We start from the raw sequence: 15,911 nt of genomic DNA, 5'->3' as shown, positions 1-15,911 counted from the left end.
GGCCCGAGCGGCGCGGGGGGCGGGGAGGCGGCGGGAGGAGGGGATGCGGAGGGCGCTCCGGCGGCGGCGGCGGCGGCGGCGAGCGGGCGAGCGGGCAGGAGCGGCGCGAGCGGCCGGAGCGGCGCAGGGCCCGAGGCGTGCATGGCGCGCCCGGAGCCGGGCTCCCGCGGGCCCCCCCGGAGCGCCCCCGGGGCGCCGCGGCTCTTCGGCGGGCTCCCCTCGTCCGGCTGCTGCTGAGCCGCGGGCCTCGCTCTCTGGACGCTGTGTTCGCCGGGAGAAGCCCGCCTGCGTCGGAGCCGAGCGGCGGCGGCGCTGCGCCGGATTCCGTTCTCCGCCTAGCCGCGCTGTGCCCGGCCGCCGCGGGCCCGCAGCCGGCGGCCCGGAGCTCGGGGCTCGCGGAGCCGGCGCGACAGCCCTCCCGGCCCGCGGGTCCCGGCCGGCCCCGCTCGAGGGGGAGCGGGAGGCGAGAGGGGCAGGGCCGCACCGCGGGAGCCGGTCCTCGCCCCCGCCCCCTGCGCCGACGCGCCGAAGGCTCGGCTCGGCTTTCGCGGGAGCCACGCTCCCACTCTCGCAGCGGGAGGTGAGGGATGCGGGCGACGGCCTCCCCGGGTTCCAGGACCCTCCCCCCCGGGGCTCCGGAGCTGTTGCTCCGCCCGCCACCCCCTCCCCCGTCCTCCCCACCCCCCCATCCCACCTCCCCACCCCTCGTAAGAAAATAATGCTGGCTGGCGCCCGCACCTCCCAGTCACTCCCAGTCCGCCGCGAGGAAAGCGCGCCCGCCGCGTCTCTGCGCCGGGACCCCAGCCGAGCCGCCCTCGTCGCCGCCTCGCCCCGGGAGCCGCTGCGCTCCGCTTAGGCGGCATCTGCCAGCGCCGCGCCCGGGCACTGCCAGCTCCAGGGAGGCGCCGCCCGCAAGGACACCTCTCCGTCCCGCCTTGTCCGCCGCTCCGGCCCTCGTCGAGCTCCGCGCGAGCCCTCAGGAGTCCGGACGTCTCTCTGCGCTCGGTGCAGCGGCCCGAGCCGTCCCTGCGGCCCCCCCTCTCCCTCCCGCTCGGAGCCAACTCCATCTCGGACCTGGGACGCTCTGCACGGGCTGGCAGCTACTTCTCACCTCGGGGCTGCGCCTGTCTGCCCGCTCGCCCTCCCGCGGTCCTCCTCCTCCGCTCAGGACGGGGGTGCCAAGATGCCCCGCTGCTGCGCAGGGCCCTGGGCCGCCCCCGACGTGTGACCCCAGCCTGGTCCCCCTGCTCGGCCGTCCGCCCTCCCCTTGGAGACCCCCGGCCCGGCCCCCGGGGGAGGAGGAAGACGACGAAGAGGCCGAGGGGGGGATGTCCGGCTCCAAAGGCGTGAGCCCTCCGGGCTACGCGGCGCAGACAGCGGCGGCGCCGGCGTCCCGGGGAGGCCCCGAACATCGCTCAGCTTGGGGGGAGGCCGACTCTCGTGCCAATGGCTACCCCCACGCCCCCGGGGGTTCTGCTCGCGGCTCCACCAAGAAACCAGGGGGGGCGGTGACCCCGCAGCAGCAGCAGCAGCAGCAGCGCCTGGCCAGCCGCTGGCGCGGCGACGACGACGACGAGCCGCCGTTGAGCGGCGACGATCCCTTGGCCGGGGGCTTCGGCTTTAGCTTCCGCTCCAAGTCCGCCTGGCAGGAGCGCGGCGGCGACGACTGCGGTCGCGGCAGCCGGCGGCAGCGGCGGGGCGCGGCCGGCGGGGGCAGCACTCGGGCGCCCCCTGCGGGCGGCGGCTGCGGCGGCGGCTCGGCGGCGGCGGCCGCTGCGGCGGGCGGGACGGAGGTGCGCCCCCGTTCGGTGGAGCTGGGCCTGGAGGAGCGGCGAGGCAAGGGCCGCGCGGTGGACGAGCTGGAGGCCGGCGCCGTCGAGGGCGGCGAAGGGGCAGAGGATGGCGGCAGCTCCGCCGACTCCAGCAACGGGCCCGGCGCGGTGCTGTCGCTGGGCGCCTGCTGCCTGGCGTTGCTGCAGATTTTCCGCTCCAAGAAGTTCCCGTCCGACAAGCTGGAGCGGCTGTACCAGCGCTACTTCTTCCGCCTGAACCAGAGCAGCCTCACCATGCTCATGGCCGTGCTGGTGCTCGTGTGCCTCGTCATGCTGGCCTTCCACGCGGCGCGCCCCCCGCTCCAGCTGCCCTACCTGGCGGTGCTGGCGGCCGCCGTGGGCGTGATCCTCGTCATGGCCGTGCTGTGCAACCGCGCAGCCTTCCACCAGGACCACATGGGCCTGGCCTGCTATGCGCTCATCGCCGTGGTGCTGGCTGTCCAGGTGGTGGGCCTGCTGCTGCCCCAGCCGCGCAGTGCCTCCGAGGGCATCTGGTGGACCGTGTTCTTCATCTACACCATCTACACGCTGCTGCCCGTGCGCATGCGGGCTGCGGTCCTCAGCGGGGTGCTCCTGTCCGCGCTGCACCTGGCCATCGCCCTGCGCACCAACGCCCAGGACCGGTTCCTGCTCAAGCAGGTAGGGGCCCACTTGGCCACAGGCACTGGATGTGGGGGCGGGCAGGCCTCCGCCTGACTCCGAGGAAAGGGAAGGGGCCGGGCCGGCACCCTTTACAGTGGCAAAAAGAGCCCGATACGTGCGGCTGCTTAACCCCCTCTGGGCCCCAGCAGTTTCATTGACCAAAAAAAAAAAAAGTGCCTTTGCGTTGTTTGCAATCTCTGCTGGCCTGGTGGACGAGGCCCTGGACTGTGACCGTCGTTGTGGGGATGGGAGTGAGGAACAAGGTTGCAGGAGAAAAGTATGTGCAGAGAGGCCTCAAGTCTCTCTGGGCATCTGTCAGGTCCCTAACCAAAGTGGCTGGACCCCCTAGGAGGGCAGGGGAGGGGAAAGCCAGGGCACCTCTTGCCCAGGCTGAAGGTGGAGGTCGGGGGCTTGGGAGCTGGAGGTATCTGGTGGCACCGGAAGGAGGCCTGGAAAGTTTGTTAACATTGCGGAAGTGGCCAAGTCCCAGAGCTGCCTGGAGCACGGGTGGGACGGATTGGCCAAGGTGAACGTGGTGCTGGTGGGAGCGCAGAGCTGGTGTTGAGCGTCTTGTGCCAGGGCTCCTGGTCGTTGCTTGAGGCGGGGGCTTTGTGGTCCTGCTGGGACTCGTGGGGCCAGCCTGGACGTGGGGATTCAGGAGGAAATAAACCTCGTGTTGGCTAACGGGGAGAGGGGCCTGCTTGTCACAGTGACCTTACCAAGAGACAGCTGCACTGGCAGGACCAGGACCAGTGGAGGTCCTGGTGTCTGTGGTTGCATAGGCCCCCTCCATGACCCCATGCGGGCCTGCTGCCTTGCACCTGCTCCGCTGACAGGGCCCTTGCTGCAGCCAGATCAGATCTTCTGGCTGCAGAGCCTACTGCACACTCCAGTTCCCCTCCTGGCATCGGTCCCTCTCAGAGAGGCTCTTCAAGGCAGCCCATCGCGGCTGGCCTCCTCCTCCTGCTGCTAGTGCCCTCTCTCGGTCTTTGGCCCTGTGGAGGGCTGTGTCCATCTGAGCTGCTCTCTCGTGTCCCCTGACTTCCCCACTCAGTACTACCCCCGAGACAATGGCGCTGGTCTATCTGACTCTGCAAGGTGCTCTGACTGAGGGAGGGGGCTTGCAAGCTCTCCAGACCCCAGGTCCCTCTTCCAGAAACTGTCCAAGCCGCTTCCACTTGCAGCGTCCTGCGCCCCAGGCTGCACTTCTTACAAGGAGCCTCTCCTTCTGCCCCGCCACGCTAGGCTGTTCGAGTCAGAGGCACAGAGTGGAGCACTTAGTTGCTCTCCAGTGCCCGCTGGTTTTGCTTCCTGTTCTGAGTAACTGCATATGTGGGAATCCCGAGGATGTCTGTTTTCCCTCCTCTACCCTAGAACAGTGTGCCTAGTAGGGGTGCAAGAACCGCTTGCCAGTTTGTGGTCTCATGAGTGCAGTGGGTGGAGTTGTTGCTGCTAACTTGAAGTTGTTCCGATCTAGGATCAGAAGGAAAAACATCTTCGGAGATCTGCTTTGAACCTGAGACTGAGACCTTTTGAGAGGTTTCAAAAGGTTACTGCCCTGGGTAGTGCTTATAAAGGCCCCGGCTCTTTGGACCCACGAAGGTGTTCTGTCTCTGGGGTGTGTTCCTGGCCTGGAGGGAGGCATGACTTCTACGTGGAGCAGCAGAGATCTCTGGTGTAGCTCAGCGTGCTTCCGGAGCTGGACTTGGGACACAGGGGCCGATCACGCCCCTGACAACCTTGGATTGTGGGATTTCACAAGGTTGGAGTCAGAGCCCAAGAAGGGGGTGCTAAACCTGGGGCACCCCAGCTCCATCTTAGCATAGCTGTGCCACTGCCCCAGGCTGCCTTTGATTCATTGTGGTCTTTAGGCCTCTGCGTGGCTGTGGGATTTGGGGTGGATTTACACTGCATTTTACACCCACCATTGCGTCTCTGGACAGCGGAGCTTGTTATGAACAGTCCCAGACAAGGGAATGCAAACATTCTTTCCCTGGCTTCAGAGAAAATGGTATCTTTTTTTCTGTTTGTACTTGATTTACCTTTCTAAGTATGCCTGAAGTAACATTTGTTTTCCTCGAGTAAACTCTGCAGGGTGGCGAGGCATGTCAGTGGGACAGTCCAGCATTAAGCTAAGCCTCAGCTTCCCCTGGCCAAGCAGCCTTTTGAGGGAGACTTGGAGCGGATGCCTTGTTGTTTCTTTGATGGAGATGTGTGTCCCGGGAAAGGGGTGTCGGTGGATGGTTTGTAGTGTGGGAGCTGTGGGAGAGCCCCTCTGCTTTGCGTGTGCACGTAGTAGGTCCTCAGTAAACTGTCCCAGGCATTACTTCACTTCTCCTCCGGCAGAGCTGCACCCCTACCCCAGCCCGGGTGCTCCCCATCATTGTCTCACCTGTGTATTTTATTCTTCCCCAGCCCTCTCACATGGCGGGGGGCGGGGGGGGGGCTCAGCTCTGGGGTCCAGTTAGGAGGAGAAACATGTATCTCCTTGACAGGGTCTCCTGCTGGTTTTCACTCAAGAGAGAAAGGAGACGCCAGGGGCGCACCCTGCTTTGTGGCGTGCTGCCGCCCACCCCTGCCCCGTGTCTCTAGCTCTTGCACCTGCCCTGGCATCCATCACCCTCCTCCTCTGCTCTTCCTCTCTCCTTGCCTGCTCCTTTCCTCTCTTGCTCCCTTTCTCTTCCCTCCCCTTCTGGACCCCTGTTGCTCTCTGCCCACCTCCCCTCTCCCCTGCCTTCCTGCCTGCTCTGCCTTCACTGTTGTCTCCTCTCTCCTCGCCGGGGTACAGTAGGAGCATCATGGGGAGTGTTTTTTGCTCCTCCTTTGCCTGTCAGAAGTCCCTCTGCTACACCCATACCATAAATAACACTCGAGCATCTGCCAAACACATTCCTCACTTGTGTTAATAGGCTGCGAGGATGCCGGAGCCTGTTGCCATGGCAACCTCACTTTTGTTTGGCTGTATCCCACTCTGCTACGGACAGCTCTGTGTGCACTCACGCACAAACAAGCACGCTCACACAACTGTTACCTGTGCTTCGCTGTTAAAGATTGCTTTGGAGAAAACATGTCTGGGCGGTGGGTGGGGTGGGGCCAGTGCTACTCCAGCAGGCGTGGAAGGGCTCTCTGGAAAGTCGAGAGTAGGGTGTTCTTATGATTACACAGACACAGTAAACCTCAGAAACCTGGTTTCTAAGGAGGCGATTCTGACCCCCTGTGCATCCCTGTGGGCTTGGAGGAGCTGGTTGAGCTTGCTCTACCATATCTTTCTTCAGCTCCTTATTTCTGTGTTTCTTCCCGTGTGCCTGTGTGAACCCATAGCTGTCACCAGTTGTTCCAGTGATCAGAGTGGCACAGGCACTGTGTGGGTGATGTTCTGTGACTGTGAGCACGTGTGTTTGCTGCAAGGAGGAAGGCATGGATGGGGGTGGGGATGTAGACTAAGAATCCACTGCCGTGGCCGTCCAAGGGTACACGCGTGTGTGTGTGAGTGCTCGTGTGCCCATGTCCGTCTGTCTGGCATGTGGGCTGGCCCTGGGTGATGGAAGTGGGCCTCAGGAAGCCTTTGTGTTAACTTCACAAAGAGATGGCTGTAGCTCTGTCCTGTCTGTTCCTGGCTGGTGGCTGGGTTCCCGTGGCAGTTGGCCTTTTTCATTCTGGGTATTGGTCAGTGTTCTGACTCTGACCTCTGACTCCTCAGGGAAGACCCTGGATGTACTCGCCACCCCCACTTCTGTAGTGAGACTAGGGGTGCCCCTTGAGTGGACCCCTTTCCCCAGCCTCCCCTTTCAGTCTTGCCTGCTGGCCACCTGCTTAGCAGATGGTTGAGCCCTGCTGAGGAGCCACCCCTGGCTCTGGAACTTGGCCCAGAGGCCTGTCTGGTGGGTCTCTATGGCTGCCCCCTGTGCACGGCTGGGCGGCGTGGAGAGGACACAGTTACTGCCCTATCACCTGCCTTTCGGTACAGGAGAAATCTGCTCACCGTGCTCCCCCCCGCAGCAGCAGGCCTGGTGGGGTGGGGGCAGCTTCGAGTTTGTAGCTGGGGGAGGGTCTGCTTGTCTTGCCTCCAGGCCAATTGTGTTTGCCAATTATATTTGCTAATTGTTTTCGATTGTATTGCCTCCTTCTCCAACCACCAGAAGATGGTGTTTGGAGGACTGCACAAGAGGTGGTGGGGCGGGGGTGGGGGTGAGGGGGTAGAGTGTTAGCAGGGCTCCTGGGTGGGGGGTGTCTTCTAGATCTGAGGGTGCCTGGATCCCTGTGGGGAATGCTGCTTTGCCAAGGAGCCGGCACAGCAGCTGTATTTGCGGGAATGGTCATTGTTAAAACGTAGATGTAGGTTTTGCTCTGTCAGCAGGAGCATGAGGTCTGTGTGCTGTGGAACACAGAACAGTGTGAGTGTGCCCTTGTTTGTCTGTAAAGAGGACACAGATGCTGTGTTAGACCCCATCAGGGAACCTGCCCAGTGTTGCAGAAGAGTTTTGAAAATCAGCATAGGTAGGGACAGCTGCTTGGTGCAGCAGCGAAGCTAACATTTGAGAAGCCCTCACCCCATGTCAGAGTGTCTGGGTTTGAGTTCTGATCCAGCTTCTTGCTAATGCACATCCTGAGAGGCAGCAGCTGATGGTTCAAGGTCTTGGGTCTCCACCATCCATGTGGGACACCTGGATGGAGTTTTGGGCTCCTGCCTTCTGCTGTTGTGGGCATTTGGGGGAGGGAACCAGTGGATGGAGGGTTTCTCTCTGTGTGTCTTTATCTCTCTTTCAAATAAATAAAAATTTGAAAAGCAATCCATGTAATCAGCTTGGACAGGAAATCTGTGCAGACAGAAGGGCCCTGGTCACAAGTTCCTGCCTCCGAGGCTACAGTGGTGGCAGATGAGGGGCTGTGGGCCTTGCTGAAGCTAGGCCTCCTGTTGACCTCAGGGGTGTGGGTGGTGTGAATGGGACTGCCTCCTTGGTTCCAATCAAAGGTGGGAGCAGCAGGTAGGGGCACCTGAGGAGGGAGCCTCCCTTGCTTGTGCCTGCGTCTTGCTGGGTACTTCTGGTCCCCAGCTTGCTGGCTCAGTTAACTTTATTTGTCTTATAGTGGGCCCAGCCCAAAGCCACTTACTTCTCAGGAGCATGGCCTGGATTGGGAATGGAAACTTTGCTCTGGGGGCTCCAACATGCCTGTGCCCATAAATCTTTTGGGTACAGTTACGTAAGTGATAGTCTAGCATGTTCCTCCTTACCCATGCTTTGTCAGATGAGCATAGCTTGCCCATGGAGGGCAGGATCTGTGTTCTTTTTCTCGGCCAAATATGAAAATTTATGGAGATAATTGGAAAGCTCTACTTTATGTTTTCCTCTTAAGGCGATGTCCAAATGCAGGACAGGGAAGATCTTTCTGTTCAGCTTTCAGAGCGAGATCTGGGGGTTCTGGTTAAGATACAAGAGGACTTAATGGGAGCTCACATTTGGGAGCTCATAGAAGTGTTAGGATTGAAGCCTCGAATGAAATACTGTGTTTGATTCTAGAATTCAGAGGAGGGTGACCAGTTTGTTAAGGGGACTGGAAAAATTGACTTCTCTGAGAACATTTGAAGGAGTGGGGGCTGTTAGATGGAGAGAGAGTGGGGCGTATCAAGTAGGGATGAGAGGAGTAAGGCCAAGTGTGATTACTGGGACCCCTGTCATCAGGTCGTAGAGGAGGGGCTCAGTAATTCCCACTGCTCTGATGGAAACATTTGGAGCAAAGCGATGGACACAGGGATAGAGTCATGCTCCGGGAAGGAGTTACTTTTCTAGCCAATGGGTTTGCAGCAGTCCAACCAAACGCCCCCTGGAGTAGTCTGCTGTGTCAGTAGAGGTGTCCAGTGGCACCTGGGCATCACCTGCCAGGCTCATTACCAAGACGGGTCACCATATCACTCATTCTTGGTTTTTTAATGTTTAAAAATTTTATTCCACTTGAAAGGCAGAAAGACAAAAATTTCTCTAGACAGAAAAAATTCTCTCTAGACAGAAAGACAAAAATCTTTTCACTCCCCAAATGCCCACACAGCCAGGGCAGAGCCAGGCTGAAGCCCAGACCCTGGAAGCCAATCCAGGTCCCCGACATGGGTGGCAAGGACCCAAGCATCTGAGTCATCCCCTGCTGCCTCCCAAGGTGCATAAGAGCGGGAAGCTAGATGGAAATAGCGTAGCCAGCACCTGAATGGGGCACATCAATATGGGGCGCTTTCCCAGGCGTGTTAGCAGGGAGCAAATGGAAGTGAACCAGCTGGGACCTGAGTGGCTGCTCCTGTATGGGATGCTGGTGCCACGGGTAGTGGCTTAACCCACTGCACCACAGCACCTGCCCCCACCACTGATTCTTTTTTTTTTTTTTTTTAAGATTTATTTATTTGGAAGAATTACAGAGAGGTAGAGGCAGAGAGAGAGAGACAGAGGTCTTCCATCCGCTGGTTCACTCTCTAGATGGCCGCAATGGCCAGAGCTACGCTGATCTGAAGCTAGAAGCCAGGAACTTCTTCTGGGTCTCTCACACAGGTGCAGGGGCCCGAGCACCTGGGCCATCTTCTACTGCTTTCCCAGGCCATAGCAGAGAGCTGGATCGGAAGTGGAGCAGTCAGGACTCGAACTAGTGCCCATATGGGATGCCAGCACTGCAGACGGCAGCTTTACCCACTACACTACACCACAGGTCCCTATCACTGATTCTTAATCTTGGCTCACCATGGTTGCCCAGAAAGTTTTGAATAAATGCAGACTCTGGGTCCCATTAGGAAGATGAAGTTTCCAAAGATTTAGGGTGGAGCCCAGGAATGGATCTTTCTTTCTTTCTTTCTTTCTTTCTTTCTTTCTTTCTTTCTTTCTTTCTTTCTTTCTTTCTTTCTTTCTTTCTTTCTTTCTTTCTAACAGCTTGGATCTAGTTTGGGATCACTGGTCAAGGTGACTCTATGGTCACACACAACCTTAGAATTCTGTGTTTCAGGCCAGCACCGAGGCTCACTAGGCTAATCCTCCTCGTGCGGCACCGGCATCCCGGGTTCTAGTCCTGGTCGGGGCGCCAGATTCTGTCCCGGTTGCTCCTCTTCCAGTCTGTGGTCCGGGAAGGCAGTGGAGGATGGCTCAAGTGCTTGGACCCTGCACCCGCATGGGAGACCAGGAAGAAGCACCTGGCTCCTGGCTTCGGATCGGTGCAGCATGCCGGCCGCAGCGCGCCGGCCATAGCGGCCATTTGGGGGGTGAACCAACAGAAAAGGAAGACCTTTCTCTCTGTCTCTCTCTCTCTCTCTCACTGTCTAACTCTGCCTGTCCAAAAAAAAAAAAAAAAAAAAAAAAAAGAATTCTGTGTCTCAGTGTCTTCTGCAGCATAGCATCTCGTAGAGTCCGCTGAGGTGTCCTCTCACCATGCCCATCCCAAGCTGGCTTTAAAGAAGCAAAATCCCTTTATACACAGAGACCTGACAGGAGGTGCCTAGATGCAGCTGCTGAGTGTGTACCGAGGCCAGGACGCAGATCTGCAGGACTTGGTTGGTGTTACCAGGACCGAAGGGGTGCCCGCCTCCCGACTCAGGCTGTCCTCTGCACTGCCCCAGACATCCCTCACCTGCACAGCAGTCTGGGGCTCATCGTTGCGGGCGGGCAGCTAGTGGAAAGGTGGCTCTAGGTTTAACTCCTGGTGTGTTCCTTTCTTTGTCTGGCATATACATGTGAGCACCGCGGAGGCTCCGGTCAGGAGTGGCTGGTACAGATTGTGGGGCTTGAGGAGATGGGGGACGACGTGGGGACAGGAGATGGGGAAGAGTTAGGGCCTAGGAGGGGTGGGACTTGAGGGCAGGAGGAGAGAGTGGAGCTGTGGGAGTGGGGAGGGGAAGGGCTTGGGAGTGGGGGCGGGGACGCTCTCTGGGAACAATGGGATGCAGTCACTAGAATGGGGCAGACAAACAAACACAGGAGACAGCAGAGGCTTTATTCTTTAGGCCGGCTAGGGTGCCAGCATGCAGTTGTAATACCTCCCGCTCCCACCCCCACCCCCTACTACCTTTGCTCCAGGAGGGTTTTCTTTTTGGCTTGGAGGAGGATTTTTGTTGTTCTTTTTTCTATGGAAAACTCAACAGTGTGCATTTAGGTCAGTGCTGAGGCCTTTTCCAGTGTGGCCACACGAGCCACAGCGTCTGGACCCAGGGTATTGCCTCTGCAGTGACAGTATATCTCACACTTGTCACCGTCATGGTCCCCAGAGAGAGCACCTGTGTGAAGGCGGGGGTGGCACTGGTCTTCCCGTGGACCAGTCGCCCCAGCCTGGCCTTCTGCTGGAGGCAGTAGGGGACCCCCATGTTATACCTGGTGGGCAAGAGGATGACCCACTCAATGCCGGTCCCAGGTCACCTGCAGTCACCACCAAGCTGAGCCTTCATATTTTTTCTTTAATTTTTGTTTATATTTATTTTTATTTGAAAGGTAGAGAGACAGAGATCTTCCATCTGCTGGTTTACTCCCCAAATACCCACAACAGCCTGGGCTGGGCCACACCAAAACTCAGGGCCAGGAACTCCAGTCAGGTCTCCCATGTGGATGGGCAGGGGCCCGGGTACTTGAGACATCACCTTCCAGGATGCTCATTAGCAGGGATCTGTGTCAGAGGTGGAGGAGCTGGGACTCTGACATGGCACCAGATTGTTGGGAGTGGCAGCCGAACCCACTGCGCCAAACACCCACCCCCAGCTAAGCCTTATTCTCCCCCAGAATGACAACATTGCCCCTGGCTTGGAGGACGAGTGGTCTCTTAGTGGGGTTACCCTGTTTGCTGGCAGCTTACTTCTCCTCCTGGGCCAACCATCTCCACTTCTTTGGCCTCGCCTCTGGTCTGTACCGAGGGTTAGCCCGAGCGGTGGAGTAGCTGTTTGGTGGTCCCAGGCCAGGTGAGCTGGTTGGTGAGTGGCAGCAGACTCAGCTGCTTGTAGGGGTCAGCCCTTTGCCACTGCCACCAGGTGTAGTGAGGCAGTGTGCCAGGACTCTCGCATGGTGGATTGACCATGATCTCAGCCTCCTTTTCTTCACGACAGTGTGGGCCAGGGCCTTCATTCCTCTCTGCCCCTTGGGTGGCTGTGGGAGTGAGCTGCAGGGTTCATGAGCTGCTGTGTTGGGCCCCTCCCCCCAACACCCCAGGAGCTCCCTGGGCTTTATCACAGAGTGCTCTCTCCGCAGTCCTCTTGGCTTTTGGAAGGGGTCCTGAGGATCTCCAGCGCCTCCCCTGACCCATGCTCAGCACATAGTAGGTGCTCAGTGAGAGTCTGAATGAATGAGCGAATGAGTGACGAGGTGGCCGTGGGTGGATCCCCGTGCGCGGCCTCCAGGCTGTGCCGAGGTGCCAGACGGCCACCTCCACAGCAGGCGGCACGTGGTGTGGCTTGGAAGCCTGTGTTGGTGGGTTGCAGTCGTCCAAACCACCTGCCGCAGTGTTAAGTGTGGGCCGCCTTAGACACAGAGCTGCCGCCTGGCTCTGCCCATACTACACCGCTTCACAGATTTAAAGCCGTCATTAAGTCATGCTTCCGGCTTTTCCCCATTCATTGAGACAGTCATGGTCTGTCAGGTGCATACCATGTTCCAGGCACTGTGCTATACCGTGGGATTGCAGAGATGACTCGGATGGGGTCCCGGCTCCCAGGACTGCCTCCAGCCCAGACCGCCCCTCTAGGGCGGTCTCTTGCAGGCATGTGAGTAGCTGTTTCCCACGCACACACAATGCAGTCGGCTCCGCGTCTGTGGGGTCAGCATCTTACCTGTTAAGCAGACCTTGGATTGGAACTATATGTGGAAGGGTCGGTGTCATGGCACACCACTGGTTAAGCTGCCACCTGTGATGCCAGCACCCCATGTACTCAGCTCCTGATCCAGCTCCCTGCTAATGCTCTGGGGAAAGCAGTGGAAGATGGCCCAGGGGGCCCTTGCCACCCTTGTGGGAGACCCAGATGAGTTCCTGACTCCTGGCTTTGGCCTGACTATTGGGACCATTTGAGGAGTGAGCCAGGGAATGGAAGATTTTTCTCTCTCAGTCTCTCTCTGTCATTCTGTCTTTCAAATAAATAAAATAAGCCTTTAGAAAAAATTTCAGGGAAAGAATTGCGTCTGTACTGAACATGCGCAGACGTTTTTCTCTTGTCATTATTCTCTGTACAATACAGTATAACAACTATTTATATGGCATTTATGATGTATTAGGTATTTTAAGTAATCTAGAGCTGATGTAAGTATATGAGAAGATATGAATAGATCATATGCAACTACTACAATTTTTTTTTTAAAATGTTTTTTAAAAATTTACTTGAAAGGCAGAGAGAAGGATCTTCCATTTTCTGGTTCCCTCCCAAATGCCTGCAATAGCCAGGCCTGGGCCAGGCTAAAACCAGGAGCTGAGCTGTTTATCCAGGTCTTCATGTGCATGGCAGGGACCCAAGCAGTTGAGCCATCACCGGCTGCTTCCCAGGGTGCAATTTGCAGCAAACTGGTTTGGAAATGGAGCTGGGACTTGAACTCAGGCACTGTGATATAGGATGTGGGTGTTCCAAGCTGTAGCATAACTACTGTACCAGATGTCTCTCCCTGCTACTGCATTAAAAAAAAAATTATTTATTTGAAAGACAGAGTGACAGAAGGAAGGGGTTGGGGTGGGGGGGAAGAAATATCTTTCATCTGCTGGTTCCCTCCCCAGATGGCCATAACAGCCAGGTCCCGGCCAAGCTAAAGCCAAGAGTGCTATCCTGGTCTCCCACGTGGATGGCAGGGGCCCAAGTACTTGAGCCATCCTCCACTGCCTTCCCAGCCAGGAGCTCCATCAGAAGCAGGGCATCTGGGACTTGAACTGGCACTGCAGTATGGGACACTGGCATCACAAGTGACAGCTTGCTCTGCTGCTCCCCAATGCTGGCACCTACTACTGTGTCTTTCTTTCTTTCTTTCTTTCTTTCTTTCTTTCTTTCTTTCTTTCTTTCTTTCTTTCTTTTTAAATATTTATTTATTTGAAAAGCAGAGTTACAGAGAGGTAGAGGCAAGGCAGAGAGAGAGAGAGAGAGGTCTTCCATCTGCTGGTTCACTGCCCAGATGGCTGGAGCAGGGCCATACCAAAGCCAGGAGCCAGGAGCTTCTTCCAGGTCTCCCATTGCAAATTTAGGGGCCTAAGCACTTGGGCCATCTTCTACTGTATTCTCAGGCTATGGCAGGGAGCTGGATCAGAAGAGGAGCAGCCAGGATAGAAACTGGTGCCCCTATGGGATGCCGGCACCGCAGGCAGAAGCTTAGCCCACTACGCCACAGTGATGGCCCCTAGTGCATTTTATATAAGGGACTTGAGCATCCCTGGGGAGTATTTGAGGCAGGTCCTGGAACCACTCCCCTTCAGATACTGAAGGACAGCAGTACTGAGTTAAACAGAATTCTGGAAAAGTTCAAAACTTTCAATATGTTAATATGCATGAAAACTTGTCAGGAGGGGATGTGGCATGAAGCCTTGATCCCACTGGTTGACCCCAGGATCAGTTTTTCAAGGGACAGATTGGGGGCAGGTGGGGACACCCGTGTGTGTTGGAACACACGTTGAGACCACAGTGCCTCGGGCTCTCCCGCTCCCGCCCCCTTGCCGCCGTCTGCCCGTGTGTGTTTGGTGGCTCTCCTCCCTTGGGACGGAGACTGCCTGGGCGGCACTGGCTGGCTGCCTGTTTTCAAGTCGCATTCTCCATCTGGGTCAGAAATCCTTTAGTGAGTGAAATGATAGGGCTGGAAGGAACTGGGCAGATGCCTCCTTTATCTCGTTTTGGTTTCTCTGACGGATTTCCGCTGTCATCAGACGCCGGAGCAGCTTGGGCTTCTGCAGAGCCCGGGTGCCCCTGGATGTCTTTCTAGAACTTGTGTGTGGCTGCCCCTGGGGAAGTGGCCACGGGCATTCCGGATCAGCCTTCTTCCTTTCCCATCCCTGTTCTCCCCTAGGGGGACGCTGTTAAGGAGTGCTGGTTACAGGAGTGAGCTTTCACTGAGTCTTTCCTGTAGTCAGCCTGGCACCGACTCCTCCCTTACCTGTGTGATCTCGTTCGACCCTGCGGTCAACCCTGTGAGGAAGCTGTTCCTATCCCTTTATACCACGGGGGTAAGAGAAGGTGAGTAGCTTCCCCGAGGTCACACAGCGCGTGGAGGTTCAGCAGCCCACCCATTACCCGGGTGTGTGTACCTTCAGCTCATGCCAACTGGACTCGTCGCTCTTAGCACCTGAGAGCTTTCTCTGGCCTTGAACTTGGGACCCTGATGGTAGCACAGGGCAGAGGCCCTGGGCAGCTCCTGCCCCCACGGGCAGCTCCCAACCAATGGCTGTTGGTGCTGGTGGAGGAACGCCCCTGGGGCGGGACATCGGTTCTCAGCCCTGCGTTCTCTGTTGTCTCCCTGACGATTTAGCTGTAGTTGTTCACAGTGATATAACAGGCTCCACAGCGCATCGAATCCCCTTTTTTGGCTTTCTTTCCTTCCCGATCTCAGTTCTCCACCCCTTCTAGTGATTCCTGCTGTCGCCTCCCAGGTCAACAGCTTGCACTTGAGTGTTTGTCCTAGGGTGTTTTCTAGGGGGTCTGGGGAGTCTGGAGAGTGGAGAAGCCCCCGCTGGCTTGAACATGGAGGAGGGAATGGAAATGCATCAAGTACAGAGCTTCATGGTCCGCCTCAGACCCCAGCTCTGCCTGGGGCCCCTTTCCTAGTTGCCAGCAAATATTTGCCACTGGACTAAAAGAATGATGTGAAATTTAAAAGGCACCTTTTTGAAAGATTTATTATTATTGTTGTAAGATTTACTTTTTTATTTGAAAGCCAGAGAGAGAGAGAGAGAGAGAGAAGGAGAAAGAGAGAGATATCTTCTGTCTGCTGGTTCATTCCTGAAACGGCAGGAGCTGGGCCAGGCCAAAGCCAGGAGCCAGGAACTTCTTCCAGGTCTCCCACATGGGTTGCAGGGGCCCAAGCAGTTGGGCCATCCCCCACTCCTTCCATTCACATTAGCAGGGAGCTGGATCAGAGGTGAAGCAGCTGGGACTTGAACTGGAGCCCATTTGGGATGCCAGTGTCACAGGCAGCGGTTTTACCCCGTATGCCACAACACTGGTTAATAGGCATTGTAAACCTAGTGTTTAAGATAGCCATGTTCCCTGTCAGGTCCCATGTTCAATTTCTGGCTTGGGCTCCTGACTTCAGTTTCCTGCCAATGCAGACCCTGAGAGGCTGTGGTGATAACTCTTGTAATTGGATTTCTGCCACCCATGGAGGAGACCTGGGCTGAATTCCTGGCTTCTGGCTCCATCCCCAGCCCGGCCCAGCTCAGGCTGTTGCAAGCATTTAGGGGAGTGAACCAGCAGATGGGAGCTCTGTCTATCTCCTTCTCTGCTTCTCAAGAAGAGAGTTTTTATTAAAAATA

The 15,911-nt window shown here is 57.2% G+C and overlaps 1 protein-coding gene across 1 annotated transcript in view; it reads left to right on the top strand.

Annotated features, from left to right (window-relative positions):
• The first annotated feature begins 775 nt into the window (after positions 1-775).
• ADCY5 (adenylate cyclase 5) overlaps positions 776-15,911 on the top strand; it is a 161,756-nt gene continuing 146,620 nt past the window's right edge. Inside the window, exon 1 of the mRNA XM_062208927.1 lies at positions 776-2,471. Coding sequence (XP_062064911.1) covers positions 1,329-2,471 — 1,143 coding nt within the window. The 5' untranslated portion in view covers positions 776-1,328. The remainder of the gene's footprint in view (positions 2,472-15,911) is intronic.

This window comes from Lepus europaeus, chromosome 2, assembly GCF_033115175.1.
Source record: "Lepus europaeus isolate LE1 chromosome 2, mLepTim1.pri, whole genome shotgun sequence".
Taxonomy (NCBI): Eukaryota; Metazoa; Chordata; class Mammalia; order Lagomorpha; family Leporidae; genus Lepus; species Lepus europaeus.
Note: the sequence above shows the minus strand (reverse complement) of the source record. Positions and strands in the feature narration are given on the sequence as shown.